At 44.9% G+C, this 26,646-nt stretch overlaps 1 protein-coding gene across 1 annotated transcript in view; it reads right to left on the bottom strand.

Annotated features, from left to right (window-relative positions):
• ADCY5 (adenylate cyclase 5) overlaps nt 1–24,392 on the bottom strand; it is a 216,093-nt gene extending 191,701 nt beyond the window's left edge. Inside the window, exon 1 of the mRNA XM_030487012.2 lies at nt 22,425–24,392. Coding sequence (XP_030342872.1) covers nt 22,425–23,435 — 1,011 coding nt within the window. The 5' untranslated portion in view covers nt 23,436–24,392. The remainder of the gene's footprint in view (nt 1–22,424) is intronic.
• Between the last annotated feature and the right edge of the window lie 2,254 nt (nt 24,393–26,646).

Raw genomic sequence — 26,646 nt, 5'->3', positions numbered from 1 at the left:
TCATCCTGCATTCCTGCAGCCAGAGTCTTGGACAAGCGCGTTGGTGCTAGAGTATAGCTCCCCAGTTCACTACCCTTCCTCCTTCAGAAACAATGTACATTCCCATGTACATGGCCTGAAATGGGGCAGAAATCTCAGACATTCAAGGAGATTTCCTCTTCCTCATTACCCTGTATCACCTGAGCCTGTCCCTGGTGTTGGGGGCAGAAGTTCTTTAGATACCTCCTCTTCATTAGCTTGGTGGCCAACTGCCCCCCATCTGTGAACAGCTTATTTTACACTCTCAGCACCAGCTGAGACTACTGACAAACACAGCCCCGGGGACAGGTTTGCATGACAGGAAATCTGAAAAGTGCATTTATCTTTGCTACCTTGCCAGTTCTCTAGGCCATGCATTACCAACACAGATGATAAAGCTAAGCGGGGGAAAAAGATACCATGCCCAGCCTTGCCAGTGAAACAAAGGTACCATGCCCCAAACCGGCCTTTGCTGGAACTTCCATACCTGTACCAGTGCAGCAGGTGTGTACCTATCTGGGAATGTTTGATTATCCCACGCTAAGGATTTTTAAAGCCTGCGGGAGCTAGAGTTAAACCCAGTTATCACCAGTTCCTATGTGAGCACTCTTTCAGGCACATGCCTACAGAAAAGCAAGTCTGAACCTTTTGGTTGGTTTAAAATAGCTATCAACCAACTTGAGCGAAGCAGGGCTGGTTTGGGGAGTGCTCCTGGCAGGGCTGGGTGAGAAAGCGCGGGTTTGCATTTGTACTTTTGACTTCTCTGTTGTAAGTGCTGCAGGAACCGTGCTGAACTTTGTGTGTGCGTAAGTCCAGACAGCTTCACTCTTCCGGGCCCCTTCACTTCTCCTAAAAGGGGAAATCTCAACTCTTACTCTAAACCTTCCCACCTGCTGGCAGGCTGTTTCTCACCAGAGGACATGCATTTTCTTGGATACGTAATTTTCCAGATATTCTTGATAGTGGTAACTGCCTGCCTAGGATTCAGATGGATTTCTTTCAGCTCCTGGAACCATATGCTGTGAATACATGGCATGACAGGAAATGGGAATATAAAGGCATAGAATCATAGAATGTGGTGTGTCAGCTCCTACCCTGAGATATAACTTGGAGAGTGGGGTGGGACATCACACAATGAGAAAGTCACCCCAGGGATAAAAATGGAGCCCACGTAGCATTGGCTGAAAAATCGGACAGAACAGACCAAGCAGTTAGCACTGCAAATGCCAGAACTCAGAGAGGCTGGTTTCCTCCACCCTTGCATCTTGTGGCCAGCCCACTTGCTCCAGATGAATCTTTTCTGTGGTTTTGGCACTTACAAAATTTTTGCTTGAGCTGATGCCCCCATCTTCATTCAGGGGAGCATTTGACACTGCAGCCTTTTGCCTCTGACTGGGTGCTCCCCCACACTGCTGGGCTGAGTGTCCCATGTTCACACGGAAGCCCTGGAGCACACACCAGAGGGTGGCAGGCAAAGGGTACCCTCTGAGGTGGGGAAGGGAAAGGCATTTTTCAAAGAAATAATCTGAACAGGACGATATGAGCGCCATAGCCCAAGTTAACTTTAGATTTCAAGTGGAAGAGCTGCTGGCGACTTGCCCAGATTCCCTGGCCTGCTGCCTGCCAAGTCCTCAGAGACTATTTTTATCATTATTTATTTATTAAAATTAACTGTCTTGGGGCTGGACCGCAGACAGACGGAATCTAAAAACGCAGACACTCAACAGAAAGCTCGCTGGGAGGTAGGGGGAGAGGTTAATTACAATATCTGGTCCTGTCCCACTGAAGAGCAAAGAAAACCCCGACTTCTAAGAGAGTTTGTGGCTTAACAGGCTTAAATTCTTGCAATTCTTCTAGGCACCACATTGACTAGAAAGGTGCTGGCTCACCTGGCAGGCACGCGTGCCATTCCCATACAGACTGGCAGACTGGGCAACAGCTTCTGAATTCGGAGAAAGGTCATGGAGTAGCAAGAGCAAGAAAACGATGTCATGAAAGCTGACAATCCACTGTACCAATACCAAGCAGGAAAGACCACTTCTAAGGAGCACCCTTAACCAGTAACCGATTTTCCACAACAAATCAGTTTTATCTGCTGGGATCCTCTACAAGAAAGAAAGGCACTCTGCATTTTTTTTGGCTGCCTTAGAGCGCCAAATTATACCACACATGTGGCTGGTAACTAATTATTCAGTGTGGCTTCTGCTACTAGATACCTACTATTTTGCTAGTGCCTTACAGATCTAGAGAATTCCTTTCAGCCCTTCCCAACCTGTGCTGGAACCAAGCCAAAAAGGTCATATATCCCATATTAAGCCCAAACCACATTCTGCTATTTGGAGAATGTAGATCCAGCCAAAGCCACAAACAAAACTGATTGTTCCAAAATGCATTTCCAGATGGATCACGATGAATGAAATACAGAACACCTACAAAGAGATTTCCATCTTCAAAAGGAACCAGTGCATCTGATCTCCCTGAAAACCAGGTCTGGGAATGGGAAACTATGGCAAGTGAGACTAATCCTTTCTACAACAGAAAAACTTCACATTCAGATGAATGCTTTCCACCCACAGACCGTAAAGCACTTTTTCTAAAAGCAAGCACTATTCTGGTTTCACTCAGAATAGCAGAAGCAAGGCATGTAAACCACTTGCTCAGGGTCACGCAATACAATATGCTATTGTCAGCTCTTTGACCTTGCTTTTCCAGTGCTTACCTTGCCCTATTGTGCTGCCTGGACAATGTGTTGATAGACAACAGGCTTTCCAACAGAGCCCTATAAATCACAGCTACCAGCCTGCCCACATCATGCCTGGGTTTAACTGAATCATGAGCTGGTGGCTGTTGCTAGCACAACACTGATGCAGGAAACCTCATCATATTCACACATTAACAGCATGAGCCCTGCAAGCATGACACAGCATACCGCTGTGAGTGCCACACAGAAATCGGAGATTCACTTTTGATGCTACTGGACAGCCACTCTTCCACAGGACTACAGCATGGGTCTCAGTAGTCCAAATGGCTCGCACAACTCTGCATAACCTTGGTTTCAGTGGGATTTCTGGATGCAAAAAGATTCATAGGCATAATGATGCTTCAGCACACTCAGAAAAAGCCAGGATGTGTGTGGATTACCTGTCAAATTTGAGATCTCTCCTTTTTGCACCAGGCCTGAAATTTGGGTGTTCTTGTTACGCAGGTTGAAATCACAGACCAAACCTCCATGATGCTATCTATCAGTACAAGATTTAACAACACCTTAAAGACTATATACAAGTATCGCACTAAAGAAAGTTTCGTTCATAGTTAAAGCTTCACAGCCTATCAAACATAAATCACAAATCTTCCCTTCTCCCATTTAGAAGAACAGTTTAGCTAAGACAACCATTTCCATGAGATGTGCACACGTTTCAAAATGTAAATATAGCAGGGCAGAAAAAGAAAAAGGACTGTTTGACTGCTAATGAATCAGCCTTATTGAACGTTTCCTTAGGGGCATTCTGCCATCTGAGTCACTTTGCTCTGTGTGCTTTTAACTTGGCTTTCTCCTATCTTCATTCACCTGACATGCATCTCTCTTTAGCTTGTAGGGATATACACCTTTGCTTTTGCAATTCTGCATGTTGTTAGCTGGACAATGGGTGAATATAATGCTACATTTTAATCATAGTCCTTGCTGTAAGCTTAAGTGGACAAAAGCATTCTTTAAAATAGCATTTTTCTTTCAAGAGTAATCTTGATACAGTCAGAACAGCATTTGTATACCACTCCTCATCTTCAAGAGAACTTTGCTAAACATTAACTAGTTGCTCCTCATATCACTTGTGGCGTGGTCTCTATAAACATTCATTAATTTCCTCCTCAGTTTATCAAAGATGAGATTGATAAATTAAAACGAGTTGCTAGAGACCAGAGATTAAATTAAAGACATGCTTCAGGATGTGGGTCCTCCCAGGCCCTATGATCTGGCCTGTCTGTTAACAGTGGAAATGTTAACTGCTCTCTCTCCTCTTTTAATCCGATGCAGTTCAGGTCAGGTCAGATGTATTAAACCAGAAATAACCACCTCAAGAGCCGCATTCTGGCCAGTTTCGCTCACACTGAACCCATTCACAATTTCACCTATATAAGCACTAACAAGAGTGTTGTATGTCCTGCCTTTCCCATACCATCTATACCTGTCCTCCTCCATGTTCCTCGGGTAATTTCAAATCCAACCAGTTCCCAGATTGTGTCTCCACATGCCACAAAAACACTTGTGCTGCCACAGCAAACACTTCTTTTGGTGGCTGTGCCAGGCTATGCAGGTTCATAGTGTGCGTTAAGCCAAGCCAGATTTCTCTTCTGCTGAGGAGAAATCACATCTGGTACAGTACATCTCCTATCAGCGCTTCCTCCAACAAACCCCCTCAGAGTTCCCCATCTTAATGAACTAAGTTGTCACTCTTTCATCCTCAGCATCTCACTCTCCCTCCCTCCACCTACCCCTGGCAGCCTCCACCTTCCCTGTGGAAGAAGCCTCAATAGATAAAACACAACTTCGACAAAAGCACGAGAAGAAAGCTGTGTGAAACATGCACTATGCAAAGTCACAAGACCCCACAATCAGGATTTGCTTATAGCACAAGATCCCATCCCCTCCAAGCAACACTTCTTCACTTAACTGCTGACCTATGCCACCAGACAAGGCATGCAGAGGGAAAAGGGATCCTGCAGACTGCCCTCTCTGCTTTGCCTGCTGAAGGTTTCCTGACAAGACTAGACACTGTAAAACATCCTGCAAAGAGAAACTTAAATGCACCCACTCAGCTGCTGAGCCTGACTCACTCACAGAGCCACACTAACATCCAACATGGCTGTGGCTGAAGAGATACACCAGCTTTGTATATTCATGGTCTGCCTGCTGCTGGCATTTTAGCATGGACAAGAGGGCACACCTTCACCACACTGTGGTTAGCTTGGGATCTGCAAATTTAACTTTGCCCAATTCCACAGGCTCACAGCCTGGAAGAAGAGGTGGTGACAGCAACACAAACACAGGGTACAAAAACCTGCCAGCAGTTTGCATTAGACGGATACTGACCCTTGGATGATAAAGCTTGCTAGCGGTCTGCCGTGTTTACAGTTATACAGCAGCTGGTTCCTTTAAAACAGAAAAGCTCAAGAACAAAACAGGAGGTAGCCCTACCACCGACTTGTTTGATGAAAGTTTCCTTCAATTTTTCCATTGTCAGTCCCAGCTGAGAGATATTTGTCATGGAGAAGTCATGTGAAAAAGAGGACAAGCACGTGCATGCCAGGAAACTTCAATAAGTGTTACTCCCAACATAAGATCCATGGAGAGACATCTTGGGTCTCGTTTTCAGAGCACCAGTCTGTCTTTGTTTCTTCCATTCAGCCCCTTGTTTTCTCCTCCCTCCAGCCTCTTCTTTGAAGCCTCTTTCAGAAAATTTTGAGCAGTCATTACCTGCCTAGCCTGTTGCTATACACCCACTGCCCCTTTCCAAGGCAGCTGCAGGGCTTTGGGCATAGTTGGCCCATTTTGGTGCCCCATCGCTTTGCCACAGCCAAAGCTCTGTGCTTTACTGCATCCTACACAGCACGCTATTAGACTGCTAATTCAGCCAGCTCCTGAGAATTTGCTCAGCAGGCACTAAGTAAAACTTCACAATTAGTTTTAGTTGCAACTGATTTGTAAAGTTTTCTTCTGTTTGAGGGAGAAAATTAAAGAATTGGTTATCCTGGTCTGTTACAATACTGGTGCAGAGCTAAAGCAATCCTTGCTTTCAAAAGAACAGAAACAAGTTTACTCTGAAAAATAACAACCCCAAATGATGTCTCACAGCTGCCTCTCCTCAGATCCATACACCATCCTACTCATCTTCCTCATTTTTCTTCCAATCTGCTGCCCCTGTGACCTCCATACAGGCCCACAAACCTCCTCCATCTCACAAATGGTCTTACTGTCTCCTCGCACACATGCTCTCCTTCGCAGCCCATTTCCAGTTTGACCCTCCCCAGGCTCTCCAGCCATTAGCATCCTTAAGTGCTTGCCCTTCATTTGCACAACACATACCCTGACCTTCCTCTTCAGGCCAACACACAAAGCATTTTCCATAGTAACCTATCCTCTTTTGCTCTCCCAGCATTCAAATTCAAAGCCGTATTCCCACTGAAAAAGTTTCTGTGCTTTAACAAGATCCAACAGACACCTCGTCTCTGAGTCTGATCAGAGTTTAGTCAAAGGCACTGTGAGACTCGTTTCTGATCTACCACACCAATTTCCACTGCTGATGACATAAGTAATCAGTGTGCTGTAGTATGCAAGATTGGTCAGGCAACTCATGCCTATTCAAGTGCAGCTACATCCAGAAGCTTGACTGAACAGCAGGAAATACAAAAGCCCACAAGCTTATTATTTATTCTGTAGAAGTGACTAGAGGCAAGAGGAGGCAGTCACACTGTTTAGTTAATGAAATATGCTCTTTAGGAAGATTTTAGATGCTTAAATTCAGAAGACCCACTTGGGAGCTTTCAAATGCCTGAGGTGTCCAATGTTGAATGCCTAGGCACCACAGGTAAGAGTGGCTTTGGAAACTGTTTCACAGGTTAACCAACCCAAGATGATGCAAGAAGAAGGTTTTACTCCCTCAGACCTCTCCTCCCCTCCCTCGTTACTGAGGCTGGAAAGCCAAGGACCTCAGGAAGCCATAACCATTCCCCTTGTCCTACAAGGTAGATGGGTCAAACCATTTGTTCCATAGATTCACTGTGACAAATACAGTTTATTGAGTCTACCCATTAATCTAGCCCTGCCAAGTCCACCACTAAACCATGTCCCTAAGTGACACATCTACAAGTGTTTTAAACACCTCCAAGGATGGTGACTCAACCACTTTCCTTGGCAGCCTGTTCCAATGCCTGACAACTCTTTAGATGAAGAAATTTTTCCTAATATCCAGTCTAAATTTCCTCGGGATGCTTCACAACATACCAAAACCCACTTCATCTGGCACTATGTCTTCTACATGATCAAGACAAACACTATGCATGCTCATCCAGAAGGACCAGATCACTCCTCAAACACCTCAGCACAGAGAGGGACTCCACCAGCTTAAGGGACTGATCAAATGAACAAAACTTCAGATCAGACACATGATCACTGCAGCGGGCTAAAATACAGTCTCCCAGACTCAAAGCAAGGGAATGCTCATGAATACAGCTGTTCAGGGAAAAAAATATCTCACTGTTCCATATGCTTTTACCTTTGGACAAGTTATTCTAGTCGGAGTGGGGGGGGAGAGAAGACAAAAAAATTAAAAATGTTGGGTTTTGAAAAAGTAGCTACGTCCAAACAAAGCCCAGCCACCGTTTTCTATACCAGTTTCATAAAACCCTTTAAGGCAGATGTTAACATACAGCTGTGCATGCAACAGCCACAGAAATGCTGCGAACAAGAACCAGTTAGTTCAGAGCACGGTTATGGCAAAAGGTGCTGGCGCAGCTTCCTCAGCCACTGCTGACAATGCTGGTTTGTTCTTCCATAAAGCTGTTTTGTTTAGGGCCCTCTTTGAAAATTCCATGACGACACACGTGCGAAGCGCCAGCATGGACACATGCGCTCCTCCAGGATTGTTTTCGCCACAGTTAATATTCCACCCCTCAAGACCTCCTCAACCACAGTCTGTTCCATATGCTCATTACTTCATGAGCAGGGATATACAGTGCTGTCCACACACAGTTTCTGTCTGCCTGTCCCCACTCCTCCCAAAAGTCATGAAATGCTTCTGTGGCAGCTGCTTTTCATGAATTTTGGAGCTGGCTTTGAAGGCAGCTGCAATGATGGGGCTCGCACAACCTTTGTGAACTCTATCCGCCTCTCTAAATCACACGAGCTAGTGGTCCTGATGACACAAAATCACAGCTCAATGCACACTTCTATTACAGAAGCATTTAGCAGCATAATAACGCAAAACCTCAGCACAAAAAAGATAGGAAACACTTGAGTATTAATGACAGCTAAGTAAAAACCTCCCCATTTCCTCAGCAAAACAGCACTTGACCCACATTATCTAGAAACCAATAGCTTGCTTGTTGCTCTGTGCAAACCCTACTTAAAAAGTAAGAAAAATTGACCCACATCTAAACTAATAATCAGTGGTGCATAAGAAAAGGGCTCGCAAAGTAACACCATTAACCCAGTGTATCATCTTCAGTGGAGAGGTTCTCTTTAGACAATTTTTCTTTTGCAGGGACTAATGCTGAACTTTTTTGTCATGCCTACAGCATCCACTCAGAGTAAAGCTGGTTACTTGATTCTCCCATCCAGAGCAATCCTGCCCCATGAAAAAAAAAAACAACCCACAGCTTCCACCTCAAAAATACATATCTTCAACTATCAGCTTCCTATTGAGAAATATGTTAGGAGACACTGTAAAGATATTACTTGTCAGGCATTCAAAAACCAAACCTAGATGGGTGGTCCACAGTGCAAGGTGCACTGCTGCAACAAAGAAAGCCATACAAGGAAGCCTGCACCAAAACTTCATGATCAAATTAACATGCCCCACCTACACATTCATGCCCTCCTCTTACTGTCAGTGACTTAAAAGGTCTCTTTGAGTATTTTAACCCCTTACTTTTCCTATAATCGTTGAGTATTCAACTGCAATTTTGTTTTGCTATCCAGTCTCATTTCAAAAATCTTCTGGAACAGTTAATAGTCTGGTTAAGAATCACATCGTGTAACTCCACATATATGGAGCTTATACACACACCATCTATACCAGCATATACACACCAGAGAGTCATTGTTGGTCACAAATTAGCACTGGATATCACAGATATTTTAAGGCCCCTGTCACGGTGCTACCTAAATCAAAACGATAGACAGCAGGAGAATTGCTCTGCAATTTCCTACAGGTACGTTCCTTTGCCTGGCAATGCCACTTGCAGCACAGTTCATCAGAAACCAGCCCAGTGTTCCACTGAACAGAGGTCAGAAATTGAGTGACAAAGCGTGTCAGGGAGAGATGGTGCTGGAGGTCTGCAAGGCCCAACTGAGGCATGCTGGGCAAGTAATGACCTGATTTGTTAGAAATGGGTATAGTTTCCTCTGCAGCACTGGTAGCAGGAACAGGCAGGTGGGCCAGGCTAGGCAGAAGAAGAAAGAGGCAGAACGCCAAGGTAAGCCTGAAGGAAATTAAATATCAGAAGGCAGCAGGTTCCTTTGAGACTGCTTGGTTGCTCTTTTGGCAGAGGAGGAAAGCAAGCCATTAAAGAGGCAGAATACACCCGTGTCGACTTCATTTGCAGCACTAATTGCCATGCACGTGCACTAATTGCCCTCACACGAAGTGCAAGGGAGCGGGCACTACTTGAGTCCCATGCAATAGGTGAGGCTTCCAAAGTAATACTTGTTGGATCACGCTCTCACCACAACCTCCACTTGTACCAAAGCAAAATGGAAAGAATTGGGGCAGTGCCCTTTTTTAATAAAGTTATCCATTGCAGTTTATTTAGAGACTGAAGAAGAAACTTTCAACCAGACTGCCAGAGACATTCCAGGCATTAACAAAGTTTGGAGCTTCTTATAAGCTTCCTCCTCCTTCTTAAGATAAGAGGAGGCAACAGCCACTAAAACAAACTGTTCTCTGCTATCACTTTGGAGCAATGGAGATTTCTGCAGCTGCAGGTACCTTATGCACTATCTCTCCTTTTGTTGGTAAGTGCACCAGAAAAATAAGCACCAGCAGCAGGAACACAGAGGTGCACTGCCTGGGGCCTTCTCCTGTGGCTGTTCACTTCACTGAGGAGGTGAAAACAAGGAAACAGGAGAGGAGGGGTGGGCTGGGTCAGCCGGGAAGGCCGTGCTTGGCCATCTTCTCTCATGTTAGGAGTTTCCTGGAAATACAGCGTTATGCCCTTCCCTCCAGTGAAGTCTGAAAGCAGCATGTCCCTATCAGGATGTTGTCCTTAACATCCTTCGGCTGAATCTGTGTTTGCTTCTAGCTCCTTGACATCTAATTGGATGATACCCATCCCTCTGATCTGCCAACTCAGGTGCATATGTACACCTCCCAGACTATTTTGGTCCACATAAACGGACTGGAACTGAGCTGAAACCAGGCTGGGAGCAAAATAAATTGCAGTTACTGAATTTAACGGTCTCTTTGGCAGGTATTGTTGCTAGAGTACAAAACCAAAACTCCAGAAAATGAAAGCCTCAGTGATCCATTATCACATGGGTAAAGAGGAGGAAAATGCACCTCTTACTAATTATTTTTGCAGTATTTCTTCTCAAGGGTTTGGGTTTTTTTCCCAGGACCTACAAAGGAGTTGGGCTTGGCAGAGAGACAGGAGACACTGCAGACATCTTCCACTAGCATCTCTCTGAAAAATGTGCACTGCAGGGTGCCTAGTACAAGACGGATGCCTTTCAGTAAAGTGAGGATAGATCAATGTAAATCAGTCACTATTGTTCTACATCAGCTGTCCCTTCATACAGAAAAGTCCTAAGGGAAGTTACAGGCACCTTGCAAGCAGCCATAGGGAAAAAGGTATTTTTGGTGATAGGCAGAATGCATTTAGATTCCAACTCATTTATTGTGGTGCTAAACAAAAACTAGACAAGGCAGCAAGGATTTAGGGTAAGGTTTGAACCGAAGTAGGATTCCTGTTAGATCTGGCTGGGACAGGGAATAGCAGAGGGAGAAGGAGGCATCCTGGCCAGTAGGAGTCAAAAGTTAACTCAGTCCATGAAATTGCAGCCCTGCCTAAGGCCACTGTTAGTGCAGAAGGCATCTTTCAGGTTTTTTTCCTCCTGAGAGGAAATCAACTCTTTCGCCCACTCTGCCCAGTCACAAACACTAAGTTTCTACCAGCAAACCAATGTTACAATGCCACCCATTTGAACAGAGCACAGTATTTCTCCAATAATCTTCAGCAGGAGGTTTGGTGAGTGGGATGCTGTCAGCACCTTTCCCTATGAAGTTTTACGTATAGTACATATACTCATGTTGCAGAAATGCACTGGCTAAATAGTGCACACAGCATTGCAAATGACTTAAACAGAACAAGAGCTGATGGAAACCAAAGGAGCTTCTCCCAGAGACAACACAGAAGACAATCACCAGCCACTTTGCATTTAGCAATCTGGGATCCAAGATTGGGATCTACATCTTATTACAGTATATTGTCCCAGTCACAGCTGCTAAGGAATTGACAATGAAAAAATTTACTCTCAGCCCCAAACAAGAGGCCAGGCTCTGAAAGCAGATCATTTATCTGCAAAGGATGAGTCGTGAGACATTGCAGCAGTCCCTAGCACAGAAGCAGTGCTTCCTTGCACCAGCAGATGCTTGTGACCAGGCTCCAGAGAAACAGCTTTTGTAACAGCACCAAAGGCTGGCTAAATGACACAGGTAAGCTCCTCTCGACTCTGTCCCTAGCACAACCAGCTCAAGCACTTGCTAAGGGGGTAAGCACGTACCACAGAAGGTGACAATCTCTTCTAACAGAAAACAGCATATATAGGCAACGCACTAATAGTACTAAAGTACTTCTGACTTACACAAGCTAGTCTTACCCTGGAGATATTACAGTAAAGATTGGTTTGTTCAGAAAAGTTCATAAAAATAAAGAGAAGTAAATGATTTAATTTTTTTAAGTTGTGTGAACTTCAAGTGTGTGAACACTCCTCTTAACAAGTGTGACTTTATCTAGTTTGCATTCCCTCTGAAAGTGAATTAAGTTAACCAAGTCCATTTGTATCTAAAATAAAAGAGTAAGGCGATTTCAGCAACGGACTACAGTCTTTATTTAGTGGGCTCTATACTGCGGTTTAACTAATCAACCTAGGGTTACCTTTCCTAGATATCATTACTTGGACAAATCCTTACAGTCATGACTACAGCCAGATACTCATTATCTACATTAGGGAAGAAGGAAAACAAAAAAAATAAGTGCAATCTCCTAACTTCCTCTAGTGAGAGATGAAAATATTTTCAAGAAATACTTCCTCAGGTATTTGTTCACAGTCATTTGGACCACAGCTGCAAAAAACACACACTTTTAGGAGCCTCCAGAGCAGCTCCAGAGTGCTAACAAGTTCACTCAGTACACCCTAACAGTTGAGAAAGAATAGGCACTGAGAGGGAAGTCACCTGTGAAAGGGCACAACCTTCAAGTTGCACTGCTTGCACTGCAGTGCTCTCAAGAAGGCCTCATTTAGGTTTGAGGCCCAGCTGTCACACAAATGTACTGTTTGTGACAAATAGAGAACTGCAGGCTTTGGGTGGAAACTAGAGATAGGTGAGACAAGGAAACCAGGAGCCAGTTTCAGCTAAGAAAGCTCTAGTCACAAACATCACTTTTTTACTATTTTATGTACACCTAGGGCTCTGCTTGCTTGTTTGGTTAAAAAAAAAAAACAAAGCAACAAAACAAGAAAGCACATCAGTACCTTTGTGACCCCAAAAAGCACATATACAAAAGAGGTTTTTTTTCAGATGGATCTGTGATTAGTAGTTGCCACAAACTGTTTAGGCTGACTCGGTCTTGTCTTGGTTCAGTGGGATGGTGTAGCTGACCTCTGGAAGTGTCTTTCAGCCATATCATCTCTGGTTGTGTAGCTTTCAAAAGTTATCAGTGCATCTATGATATCAGATGGGTGATGTTTGCTTCAGCATGCCAACACAACTAAGAAGATACAAGCCTGAGCTGCATTCCCTCTGGCTTGTCAACAGCCTTGCAAATTTCTCAGATATGATAGTAAACTTCACATATACACAGCAGGTATTTGGTGGTGTACTGCTGAAGAGTCCAGAATAGAAATGGAGCAAAGAAGAATGCCATATTCAACATCAATTATAAAGGCAAAACCATAATTACTCTGTGAGAAATCCAGGCATGGTGTCAGACCCCCTTCACAAACTAAAAGGACCATCTGTGTTGTGTTTTAAGTAGATGTGGCCACCTTGAGCAGGAAATGCTCCCACTATCTTCCATCACAGGGTGTTACAATCCTGTCTGACTAAGAAGGGAAACGGAAAAAAGTACTGGTTCAGTTCACCTTCAGTTCAGAAATCACTGCAGATTGCTTTTTCAACTGACAAATACTGTGCAATTCAGCATTTAAACTTTTTTTCCTCCATACCCTGCAAACAGAAGAAATCAAGAGAAGACATGTTCAACAAGTAGTGTTAAACAAGCTCAATCGTCCTTTCTGGCCTCAAGACCCAGAGTTCACCACACAACAGCAGTTCCCACACTAGTAACCTACTTTATATTTAACGGTTTTAGAGACTGCAGTTAGCTTTTAGCATGAGTGAGATTGACACTTTAATTACACAGTCACCCACCACACTGCAGAGTATCCTCCTTTCCTAGCACCACAGAGCATTTCTTCCTGTCCTCTATGAGATTACTAGTAATGACCTACCCAAGAAAAAAAAAATCCCATTCAGTTGGAAACATCTTCATTGATAACGTATCCCGTGGTCTGGTCCACCCATTTGTACAATTCTGTGCATAAATACCCCCACATTAAGCAAGAATACACACAAAGCTGCCATTGGGTACCTCCCAGCAAACGGAAAGGGTTCATCACTCAGCAAGCATGTCTAAGTAGCTCTGTCATCTGTGGGCTGACCAGCAAACTACTGTTTTTAGAAATACTGATTTGAGTAGTCCTTTACCACATTGCTAGCTCTAAGAATTCAGCTTTCAGAGTCTGAGGGACACAGAGATCAGAGTTTGTAGCATTTCATCTAGAGCAGGGAATAAAGAGAAGAAGCCATGGCTTTTTCTGGAAGGGAAAATACAGCCAGGGAACTGCCTGCATTAGCAATGTTTTGTGACAGATTCTTGCAAGCAATGTCATAGCCTTTTCTTCTGACTATGAAGTGAAACAGTGTTTCACACAAGCTGCAAAGACATTTAAGGAATAAACAGTTTGCATAAGTTGATGTTTTGAGAGACCAATTTCTAACGGGGGGTGATGGGCGGGGAGAGAAAAGAAACTACAAACCTTTCTTCATTTATATTCCCCCTCTGTTGCATCAGCACAGTCCTTTTTTTACTGTCTGCAAAGATGTACCTGGATACTAGTGGAATGTGTACATTAAATTTGCAGAGCAGCTTTAGTCCCCAACTCAACCTCCCAAAAGCAAAGTTTCCCAAGAAAAGGGAAGATGATAGCCAAGCACAGCAGTACCACAAAGGCCCAATTCACAGTAAAAATTTTTATGGGTCTTGCGTGCATGTGTAAAGCTCTTCATGAAAAGAAAAGGAAGTTTAATATTTAATCTGAAAACTCATCACTCAAACTGCAGAAGAAGCAGTTTAGCTAGAGCAGTTAAAGTCAGGGTAAGATTAAGGGTGCTTTGAAATATACTTCTCTTCTGATATTTGTGCTGCTATGAAGCAGGAGAAGCCACAAATGATGACCATGCAATGCACACTGGATTTGCTCCACACTATTACTACAGACAGTCTGGATAACATCTTAAACACATAAACATGATTTGTGTTCATGATATCTGGAGAAGAGCATAAGGATACATCACAATTGCATTAGTGACTTACAAATACGAAGAAAAAAGTACATGAAGATATTTTATTTGCAGAACAAAGCCTGACAATACAATGAAACTTTTTATAGTGCATGCTGTAACAAAAATCCTACTCAGTATCAGTGAGGCCAGCCTGGCAATACTGTTGGCAATGCCAGCTCTGTCCATGAATTTTTAAACTGTGGGGTCTGTTACCACATGTAAATTCATCATCACTGTGGTGCAAAAAAGACTGTCTCTGGCTGAAGCATTTCACAAGCTTGTCTAACTACCAGGCTTCTGATAGGATAAGGACTTCCTGAATGTTCAAATGCAAGGTTGAAAGCAGATAGCAAGAGCTTTAAATTGTGTTCAATCCATTTCTCTGAGTGTCAGAAAATGACCATTGCGTGCTAAACTCTCCTGCAGATTCAACGATGCCATTCCTGTACCTGCCAGCAGTGAACCTGGTAGACTTCTCACCATCATAAACTATCAAGTTTTCCTTAGTTGCAGGTGCTAAAAAGCATTTTGACTCTTGTCTTGGTCTGACAGCCATTTTATGTGAGATCTTATTAAGTACTAGAAACTTCAAAATTTCCTATGATAAGGTGAGAACGTTTTGGAGTTCAGGAGACAAACATTAAAATTCTTGTCTTTTTCTCACACCCCCTCATAGCTAGATTATCCTTTTAATATCTTTGGGGTTGTGTTTTTTCATTCACATGAGATTTCCCCTTGTTTTTTTATGTAGCCTGGGGACTCCATAATAACGAATCAAATTAAGTTTCTGGCAGCAGCAGAATACATCTCAGGTAAAGACAACTTTTTTTTTTTTTTTTTTTTAAGTATCATCACTGTCAAAAGAAAACAAAAGAAGAAAGAGCATCCTCTGGATGCAAGATATCACAAGTTCAGATCACTAGGCTAGACTTCACAAGGAGGGAAGGAACTAACACAGAGTACATCCCACATCAAAACACAGGACTCACAGGAGATGAAAAAGTCACACAGCAGTTACATAGGAACCCACCCACTTCCCAGGAGCCCTGAATCTTCACATTCCCCGCACACACTTCGCAACTATCCTACCCCTCTGGGCCATGAAAAAACCAACATGCAGCACATTTTGAAATCATGTAGCAGCCGGAAGGCTTGGGGGAGACTTTGTGCATTCCCGCTCCCTCTGCACTGCATTTTCTGGGTACCTGAGCAAGGTGCCATGTAAATCCTACAGCATAGGGCAGACAGGAAGATAAAGCTTGCCCAAGGCTAGTGAAACTTGGAGCCCTATCTTCTACCTCCCCAAACAAAAGTGGGTATTTTCTCTGAACCGCACCCACCTGCACAAGAAAGAAAAAAGAAAAAGAAAAAAAAAAAGATGACAAGAACCTTTCAAAGCACAGGTTCTCAGAAGCTACCACCAGCTACAGGGTGGACCACTTTACCACACACATGGAAGCTGCTGTCAAAATAATTTCAATTTTTACCTCTCAGTGTTTCAGCTGCTGCTGGAGATTTTTCATTGCCTGTTCTACCAAGACAGAAGGAAAGTTCTTTTAGTTCGATTAGAAAAGGAGAGTAATATCCAGTACCAAAATATGAAGACAAAACCAGCTATTCCCAAAAGACTGTAACTATTCCAACTACCGCAACGGCTAAAAAGTTAGCAATTGTTCCAATTTTCTTAAAAGACAAAGAGGGGAGGTATGGTGCATGACTGAAAGATTAGCTAATCAAACACAAACTGAACGCATCTGGAGAACAGCCTGGTGCCCAAAGTTCACATTCCAGCTGGGCAGAGTCCCAGTCCTCTTCCACCCCAGACCTTGGCAGCACTGTCCAAGCGACAGCAAACTTGGAGTAGATGGGCATTTAGTAAGTGCTGAGCCAATTCAGGCTCTGAGAGGGCACGACCAGTTCCACTGAGCCTTTAGTACTAGGATAATCAGCATTTTGTTTCCACTGCCATTCAGGTTTATAAATTATCTGAATGCAGTTAATCACAGAAGACCATGTAACATAAGATGTCCTACCTTGGACAGGTCTCTTTCAGAGGATTGGGGTCACATTGGTGTGAAACCAAGCAATTGAGCCCAGGACACTGAAGGACAAGCCACAACTGCTTCGTAAGATTAGGGCATGGAAAGCTATCCTTCTGCCTCACATATCTCAATGAATTCCAACTTCTACTGAAATACCTGCAGCTCTCCAGAAATAAGCAGAACTAGCATACCCTGCCTTTTCAAGTGTGTCATAAAAAATGCCTAGAAGGACAAGCCTTTTTCTAGAATTAGTGCATCTGGCAGAGCAATGCACCTAAATCATCCCCATTATGTTTCATCTTCAACTCACTGAGATCCAAGCCAGCTATACGACTGCGATTGCTACCACAAGGCTGAGAGAAATTAGCCAAACGGGTCAGTTTACCGCGACAATAAATCTATTAAGAATCCAGGAATGCCAAGAGATCAGATGCACAGCACTTAAACACTATTACACTAACTGTTTTTTATACCAGTGAACATTACAGTGAAATATCAAACTAATGCAGGGTGGTGGGAAGGAGGATAAAGCAAGGGAAGGAGATTAGGAGGTGACAGGATCATAGGATAATTTAGGAGATAAGAAAAACAGATACACCTTTCTAAACCTCAAGCAACACATGCATTCCCAAGAGATACAGACAATATTCCTACTAAGGACTAATTGATATACAATACCTCAGGGATTTAATTAATTACCTCTGTTACAGAATTACACTAGGGAGGCAACTATCAACGCAACAGTTACTGAATATTTCAGGTTGGCATTCCCCTCACACACACACATGCCCCAGACACAAGACTGCAAATCATCAGTTTTTACTAACTTCAGTCAAACTGCTACTCGGGCAGATTCCTCAGATGTTAGCAGTGCTGGAGCACATATTACTATACAAGAGCTCTACTGATATCAAGGTTTATGCAGAACTGAATATTAAGTGCTGTTTGAGGCTGAGTGCCCCAAAAATCACATCCTAAATGAACATTACTTAAATTTATTTTCCAGGTGGACAAAAGTAAGATAGGCAGTAAACAACCCTGACAAAAGTGACACACAGATCTATCTGCATTTCAGGTGAAATCTTTTTTATTTCTAACAACATCTTTATTTCGTTATGAGTAAAGACCACTTGAAGACAATGAAAGTGCAATACAGTGACTTGAATAATGCACTTCTGAGAATCTGTTAGTCTCAAAATCAGTCCATCACCTACGTATCTTAAGCACGCTGAGGCTGAGATGGAACATACGGTACTGCTTCTCCTGCTGTATGACTAGCTTCACATTGAATGCCATTTAAATTGCATCTAAAAAGCATCTTTACAAGCTGCTAAATGATATCCACAATGCTCAAGTTGACATCCCATTGCAGTAATAAGTTGTTTTTAGCCCTGCTGAAGTGACAGTTTATTTAGGGAAAGGAAAAAGAGACTGCACAGGTTTTCATACCAACATCTTCCGAGAAATAGTTAAACTGAAATGCTACACTTTTAAGAGTGCCACCATGCAGCTGCAGATCAATCATGTACCATTAATGTAGACCGACAGGAAGAAAAGCCAACATGTACACAGTTCTCAGATGTGAAGGATGAGGAGTACTAATGTAATGTTATGATGGAGGCATATGGAAAGAGGACAAGTAAGGAGCTCAACATCAGGAGCCTTGAATCAGAGTGCCATAAAAAAGAGCCATGTGCTGGGACAGCTGTTCAGAACTGTGCTATCGGAGATCCTTTGCAGAAGGTTTGCAGCAGTATTTGGGGAGGAAAGAGATCAGAGCATTTCAGTTTCTCTTTCAATAAGGTTATTAACATAAGGGGGGAAAAAAAAAAAAGAAATATTTATCTTCCCCAATTTTCTATTTTCACAGTACCTTAACAGTCACCCACTCACACTGAGTTAATAAACTACAAAGGCTTAACTGTATCCTTGAACAAGGAACCTCAGAAATTTAGAATAAAACAGGTTTGGATGGGAAAACAGGAGTAAATCTAACCTCAGTCCAGGGTTTTGTTTGATGTTTGCATATGGCATTCTTATCCCTTACCCCTGGTCCCCCGCCCACTCCCACACACAATCCCCATCCGTTTTTAAGTCTGATTCAGAGCCCAATAACTCAGCTGTGAAACTCCCTGTCCCTTAGCCTCTAGTCTTACAAAAATGCCAGTGCTTACTCAAGACTATCTGCACTCAGGGCAGCTAGTCTACTCACATGACTTCAGTTAAGCATCTGCAACCCACTGTAAGCTCTTGCCAGCATCTGTACAAGTTAATGGGTTAGCTAGGTAATTTGTTTCATCTCAGTAACATCTTTGTTGTGAATGCAAGACAGTTTATAGATAAATGGTATATGTCTTTCTCAGTTAAGTATTAGATAGCCTAATTCACGTATGAAATGCTTCTTATACACAACCTGGAGCTAAAAGTATTTTCAGAGCCAGAAAGCATACCAAAACCAACACATGGAAAAGGCTGGCCTAAAAAGAGGCATATACACAAAAAGAGAGAATGATATAGACTTGTGTGCATTGAAACACACTGGCAATCCAAACTGTCCCAGAACAACACAAGGACACAAACCTGAAGACAAATGCAGCCATCTTCTCCCCAGTAAACCCAGAAGCAGTCCCTCTAGGATTAATCGATCATAGGTACACAAAACAACCCTTTAAGCAATCAAGATTTGTAGTTGGTGGAGTGTCATACATTAAATGTGCTCTGTTTCCAGCAGCAAGTTTTGGATGTGAGGCAATTCTCAAACACATGATTTCTTTTTCTTCCCTCCCTCATCACTACATAACTTCCAAATATAATGCAGTGATTTGTATTAATTAGCATTTTTCTTCCAATCAAAAATCAATGCAAGAAGCCGAGATCATTGCCTGTACCCAATCAGATTTGCAGAAGTACCAAATATACCTGCTGCTTTTGCTACAGGTGCTCAGGGCACTCTTTCAAAAGACAGACTCCACAATGCTCCAGGTAGCAAACAGCTAGTGAAGACCAAAAATCATAGCTACCTTTACTCCTGTCACCTTACTGATTCCAAAATAGTGGACTGCCTTAACCTTTCCATGAAGCCCTTCTCCCCAAAGGTACCTACAACTAAGAATTTCAGTCTCTTGAGAAAGAGAAGCAGCAAAGTTTTTAACAGGCTTCTGAGCCTCATAAAAGTGCTCAGAAGTCTACATAAGAGTCACCCAGCTTTGAATGTTAGTGGATCATAACAAGAGTGTATGATTTTTCCTGACTTAGAAACAACTGGGTGAAGATTAAAAGAAAAAAGCCCCCACAAAGAGCTACTTGTGTAAGTATTATGGTTAAAAATAGTTATGGTTAAAAAAAAAAGCGGATACATATCCTAACCAACCTTTCTTCTGTGACTCCCGTGGATAACGAACTATCTGGTCACGTAGTCACAAATACATTCACATCCACTCCTGCTCCACAAAACCCAGGCTGATGTGACTGCCAGTGTGAAGTCACTGAAAATAACTTAACCCCCTCTTCTCAGTTTATCTGGTTTTCGTCTGCCTTCACCCTTAGTAGTTTGAGGGGGGAAAACAGGGCTTGATTGCATCAGTGGGGCAGAGCTGAACGCAACAGATTTCCACGGCAACGAGATACAGCCCCAGTGAGAAAGGCCTGTGAATAGCTGTGAGGCGATGTGCTCAGCAGACACAGATTTTTCTATCAGGCAGCCAGAGATAGCAGCTCATGTTCATACGCAAACGTGCAAGGAATCTCATTCTTGGCCTTGTACAACCCCACTGAATTCAGCAAGAGCTACGCGCCAGTGTAGACCACAGCAAGACAGAGATCAGCATTTGGTGTTAGTAGGAAAAATAAATAGGCAATATGGAGAGACACTCTGCCTTTGAAAAAATAGGCAAGAGTATTCTTAAGAGATTCCTCATTAACTGAACAGTTATTGACAAATTACAGCAAAACCCAGTGCTACTATGAAAGGGAAAGCAACTGTATAATGCACAGATTTGTGCACACTGTTCCATCACCTACTGCCCATGCCTTTACCTTTGACAAGTGCACATTTATACAAAAGTCCAACCTCTTACAAACAGCCCTGCTGCATTTGGAAACGGAGGGAACTGTAACTATCCCAAATTCTTTACCGAGTCAATCATTTGGCCCTTGTGATTTAGGCTCCTTCCCATTACAGTACAGTTACCACACTTCCCAGCATAACGGTATTTTATGCACTTGTTAGGATACTTGTTAGTATCCTCCAAATTCAACTTTGTAATAGACCAGCAAGTCTTCTGGCCATAATCATGATGAGCTTTGCTTTCATACATAAGAAAACAGTCTCCAAATACACTGAATTCAGTAGGACAAGTCACAGTTTGTGAAGTCAGGAGCATGCACAAGGCTTTGCAGGACAAAGAAGAGCTAAGGCCATTAGCAAACTTTTCCAAGTCAAGCAGAAAAACAGCAACTGTCCTGCTCACAGTGTATGCTTTGCTGGAAGTGCACAAAAAGCCATTTATATCAAGCCTAAGAAAAATATGCCATGTACAGTTTATAAAAATATCTGTAATGAACTAAGAACAAAGCCAGAAGCTATCCAAGCAGGCTTAACTGGGCAGTGGGAGAAAAAGAGTAATTTCATGAGCTATTTTGTAGAGCAGAGCAGCAGCAGCCCCATCCCACCGAAGTTTTATTTAAGCCCTACAACTTCTCCTGACGCTGCATTAGGTAAAGCTTAAACCAACTCAAGGCAGAACACTCAAGGCAGGCACTGCAAGTACAAGGCTTTATTTTGTATTAGTGATAGGGTTGATTTTAATAAGCCATCCTAGCTACAAACAAGCATCAGGGCTGACTCTGGAGCAGGGTCATAATTGTTCCAAGTCCTGTTCAACAGAAGGATGATGATTAACACATAGCTACAACATTTTAAGTCAATGGTTTCCTGATTCCCAAGGTGTCTTGTAAGCTTAAAGCACATGAGCCCCAAGGCTGCTTGCTTCGCTTGAAGAGTGGCGCCTTGTATTGCTGCTGTTTATACAGATATCGTAATTAAAAATTGCACTGTAATGCATTCAATAATAGTCTTATTGTTCCTGTGAACTGAACTGCTCCAGTTAAACATGATATCACAGCTAAATAATAATCTTTTTTTTTTTTTAAGCTTCTTTTTCTGGCTGTATATGAACTCTGAGTTTCTTCACTGTAGATATTTCCAGCAAAACACCTTCCTGTTAAACCAAAAGCTTACTGCACATTCCCATGGAGCATGCTCTCTGACACCTAAGCAAGCACTGTGCTGACACCAAACTCAGACTCGAGAGCAGCACATAAGGATAACCTCCAGCTAATAAAAACAGCAAGACTTCCCTCACATTTCTCAGAAACATGGCAGCACACGCGGATACCATTCCACAGGTGTGCTTAGCGTAGGGCTGTTTACATTAAACACAACTGAAGGGCATTAGCCGAGCTAGCTGACAGCGCTAGAGCAGTGGTCACAGGAAACCAGTAAGGCACATTTCTTAAACATTTAGAGCCTTAATGGAAAGCAGCAATGAGGAAACACCACAGCTATTAAAAAAAAAAAAAAAAAAAAGAAAAAAAAGCAAGATTACAGGCTAGCCACCACTTTGTACAACATCCCAACAACATCACGTAGCAGGTAACCTAGGGGTTCAACTGAAAGCTCTGTCAGCCTTCCGCCATCAGGCAGACCTGTGGAAGTCAAGACAGCCCCACTTTCTCACACTTCAATACGGCAGGCAGGTGGGGGCTGCTAAGTGCACACCCGAACCGCTTGGAATTCACCTACCTGCTTCAGGAGGAACTTATCCTCTGCGTTGATCTTGAGGGAAATGGCCAGGTGGATGGCGGAGAGCACCACCCCACTGATGACTGCGGCCCTCATTCGCACCGGCAACAGTGTGTAGATGCTGTAGATAAAGAAGACGGTCCACCAGATGCCCTCTGAGGCGCTCCTGGGCCACACCAGCAGAACCCCTACCACTTGCACTGCCAGGATCACCAGGATGACAGAGTAGCATGCCAACCACATATGGTCCTGGTGGAAGTTGTTACGGTTGCACACCATGCAGAGCACCACCATCAGCAGGATGGCCAGAGAGAGCACCACAACGTAGGATACCTCATAATGGCCGTGTGCTGCATGGAAGATCAGCATGACCATACAGACCAGCACCAGCACAGCCATGAGCATGGTGAGGCTGCTCTGGTTCAGTCGGAAGAAGTAGCGCTGATAAAGACGTTCCAGTTTCTCCGACTGGAACTTCTTAGACCTGAAGATTTCCAACAGGATGCTGCAACAACTGCCCATGGAGAAGGCCGCCTGGGAGTCCCCCTCGTCTCCGTCCTCCTCCTCCAATTCTTCAATCTTGGCCTTGATGCGTCTCTCCTCCAGCCCCAGCTCCACAGATCGGGGCCGTACCTCCCCTTGCTCCCCCAGCTGCCGGGGGCTGGCATTGTTGGGGGCAGAGGGAGAACCACCACCAGGCGTGTGGCGGGAACGGTGACGTCGACTGTCGTCACCATGCTCCTGCCAGGCAGATTTGGACCTAAAGCTCATCATCCTGCAGCCACTCTCCCCGCGGCTCCGGCTTGCCTGGGGCTCGTAGTTTTCCTCGCTCCTCCACCTGCCCGACATGCGGGAGGCCTTTTTGCCTGAGGACCTGTTGGGAGGCGGCGGGTAGGAGTAGCCATTGGCCCGGGCCTCTGCTTCGCCCCAGGCCGACCGGTGCTGCTCAGTGCCTGCCCAGGGCGCAGGGCCGCCGAAGCCCGGGGGGCTGACGCTGTTGGATCGGGACATGCCCTGAGGGAAGGGGCAGCAGGAGAGGGGACAGCCGCCGGCGAGACACAAGGGACGAGCAGCTGGGAAAAAATCCCGAGAGACAGCAAGGAGAGGAGAAAAAGAGAAAAAAGAGGAAAAAAAAATGAAAAGAAAATAAGACAAAACACGCAAGCGCCCCCAAAGCCTCCGGAGCGGCGGCGCCCCAGGAGCCGGGGTCTCCCCGGCGGGACCCTCAGGGCAGCGCGGCGGGCGCCATCGCCGGCCCCGGGTGCTTCGACACCCCCGAGCGAGCTCGGCACCGCCGGGACCGGGACGCTCCCACCTCAAGGCAGCTCGCCCTCAGCCGAGCTGCGGCGGCCGCGGGGGCTCCGGGTGCCGCGGGGGAGCCGCATCGCAGCGCGCCGCGCCAGCCCGGCACCCGCCGCTCGGGGCCGGGCGCAGGGCGGGCGGGCGGCTTCGCCGTGGGCCCGTCGGCGGGGAGGGCACAGAGGCTCAGGCTCGCAGGGCCGCGGCAACCGGAGGCAGCGGCAGGAGCATCCCCTGCCGGGGGGGCCCTGGGCGCGGCGGGGGGGCTGCCCGGAGCGGGGCGGGCTGCGGCAACCAGCGGCGCCCCTGCCTCGCCTCCCAGCGGCAGAGCCCCAGCGGCAAGACAGGGCCGGCGGCAGCCGCGCTGCTCATGCACACGGCCGCCGCTCCAGCTGCCGTTCCCGCTACGCCGCGGTGCCTTCGGGTGGCGGGAGTGCCTCTTCCACGGGTGCCGGGGTAGGGGAGAAACGAGCAAATCTGACAGAAAAGGATAAAAAAAATGGAGAGAAAAAAAAAAAAGGCGATAAAAAAGGCGGGGCCCGGTGCTCCCTCCCTCGCGCTGTCAGAGGAACGGAGCGATAGCGGCGCGGGCGCGGGGCTACAAGCGACAGCGGCCTCGAGCGCGCCACTCGCAGGGACGGCGGCGGCGGCCCGTCCCGGCCCCGCGCCTCTTTGTACTCCCCATTCAACCGGGCGCCGGCCGCGCCGGCCCCCGCCACCGCCCCCCGCCACCGCCCCCCGCCGGCCCCCATTGGCGCGCCCCCTGCCGCCGCCCCTCGCCATTGGTGGGCGCTGCCAGCCGGTCCGCCAATGCGCGCGGCCGAGGGGCGGGCCGCCGCGGAGCGGCCATTAACTCCTTCAGCGCCCAGCCCCAGCCGCTGGCGCCTCCCGAGGGCGCTCCCTGAGGTGCTTCCCGAGGGATCGTCCTCGCTGCCCGCCCCACGCGCCGGAGAGCGGCCGGGTTTTGTCAGTGCCCGCCCTAAGCGGTTATCTCCACGCTCTGCCTCATCTTCAAGGCTGTGGGCTTTTGTGTGGCAGCTTTCCCTGGAGGAAGTGGGGAAGGGTAACCACCTCTTCCTCAGGGTGACAGAAACGTCCACATCAAGCAGCGGTGGCCAAAACACTGGTGAGCACAGGAAAGTAAAGCCCCAAAGAAACCTCTCGGTACCTATTACTAGAGCTACTACTAACAAAGCAATTAAGGCTAAAATACAAATACAGGCTTTTGGGGGTTGGGGTTTTTTCAACCACTTAAAACCACAGCCCATGCCTGCAGCTGACTGTCGCGACACGGCCTTGCTGGAGGGTGTATTCCCTAACTTGGTTAGCCAGGCTGGTCGGGGGGCGTGGGAGGATAACCCAGCAGTTCCAACAAGTTTCAAGCACCAGACTCTTCTACAGTGTTCTTTCAGATGATGTTCATAGAGATCAACGAACACAAAAACTCAAGACTACCTAGTGTCAAAACGGAGAAACTTGCATTTCCTTATCCAGAACAGCTAATGTTCCACCTTCCATTCTAGCCTAGCCTTCCCAAAGTCCATTCACCCAATCATAAAAGCTATTTTTTTTCTTCTTTTTTTTTTTTTTTTTTGGGGGGGGGGGGGGGAAGGGAGGAGGTAACGGGGGCAAAATTCCATTAGATACCTTCAATCATAATTTAATCAAATTCTGGATTAAAAAAATTGAACCCTGCCTCTTTGCCTCTTTAGGCTTCTCTCTTTTTCAAAAAGTATTTCTCTGGTTAAAATAATATGTAAATGGAAGTAAACACATGGAAAAATTAGATAACTAGCACAAAATTACTAGAGTGTCAACTCCACAAGGAAGCCATGAGAGAAACAAGCATAGTTGGAGAGCCAAGTGAAGCACAGATCTGAAGTTCTCCAACACACAAGTTCGCACAAATTCTGATTTCAGATCTAGCATCATAAATCTGTATCAAAACATTTTTTACTTTATTATTATTACAACAGGTGCAGTAGACAAACATTAGCATTCTTTCTTCACATTATTTACTTAAAACAGGGAATAACATCAGAACACACATCACAAATTTCACTTTTCATGGCCTTCATGCACTACAAGATTCATGCAAGTATTTAATCCAGAACTCTACCTATGCTCCCTAAATTGGTGAAGCTTTTATAAAAGAGGCTCTTGATCTTTTCACTGGCTATCTTCGCATAGTCCAAAGCAGCCCTCTGAAACCCAGAGCTAATAAAAGAATCCAACTGGGAGGCATCAAATAATGAAACTGAACAAGGTGCTATTATATATTTTGACTCTCCTCATCTAATGATTCACAAGGAATAGAACCAAAAGTAAGTAGAAACCTGTGAAAATACAAAACCTCAGCCATTTTAAAAATAAACAAAAAGCTCAACCCAAAATGACTTGAGTCATCACACTGACTTTCGGGATTTTGAGGGGTACGCAGAAGCCTAGCAAGACAAGGTACTTATTGAATCAAGTTTATCAGTTTTTTCATAACATTTCACCCCCAGTGCAGAACTAAAAATATTTGCACTTCTATGCTGTTTCGGACAAGCTAGAGCTGGGATGCAGATCTGCAACACAATCATATGCACACACGCAGTACAGAAGGATTGCATCATGAAATTCACCATAACACAAATAATTCACGTGGTCATCCACGGGACTTCACATACTCCTGTCATTAAGAAAAAAGTAGCCAAGTAGCCAAGTTCCTTACAAAGACTGTGAATGCATCAGCTCATTTGCTAACTGTAGCCCATACACACCTATTCAGCCTTGCCAGCTCACCTACAGATAACATCAAAGCAATGTTAGCATGACTGAAATATGTGTCCCAAGTGGACTCCTGCAGCCTGTATGAAGCTCAAAGCAGACCAATTATGGTTTTGGCACCATATTAAAAACTATACAGTTTTAAGATAGT

This window comes from Strigops habroptila, chromosome 5 (assembly GCF_004027225.2).
Source record: "Strigops habroptila isolate Jane chromosome 5, bStrHab1.2.pri, whole genome shotgun sequence".
Lineage (NCBI taxonomy): Eukaryota > Metazoa > Chordata > Aves > Psittaciformes > Psittacidae > Strigops > Strigops habroptila.
This window is presented reverse-complemented; position numbering and strand designations above follow the sequence as displayed.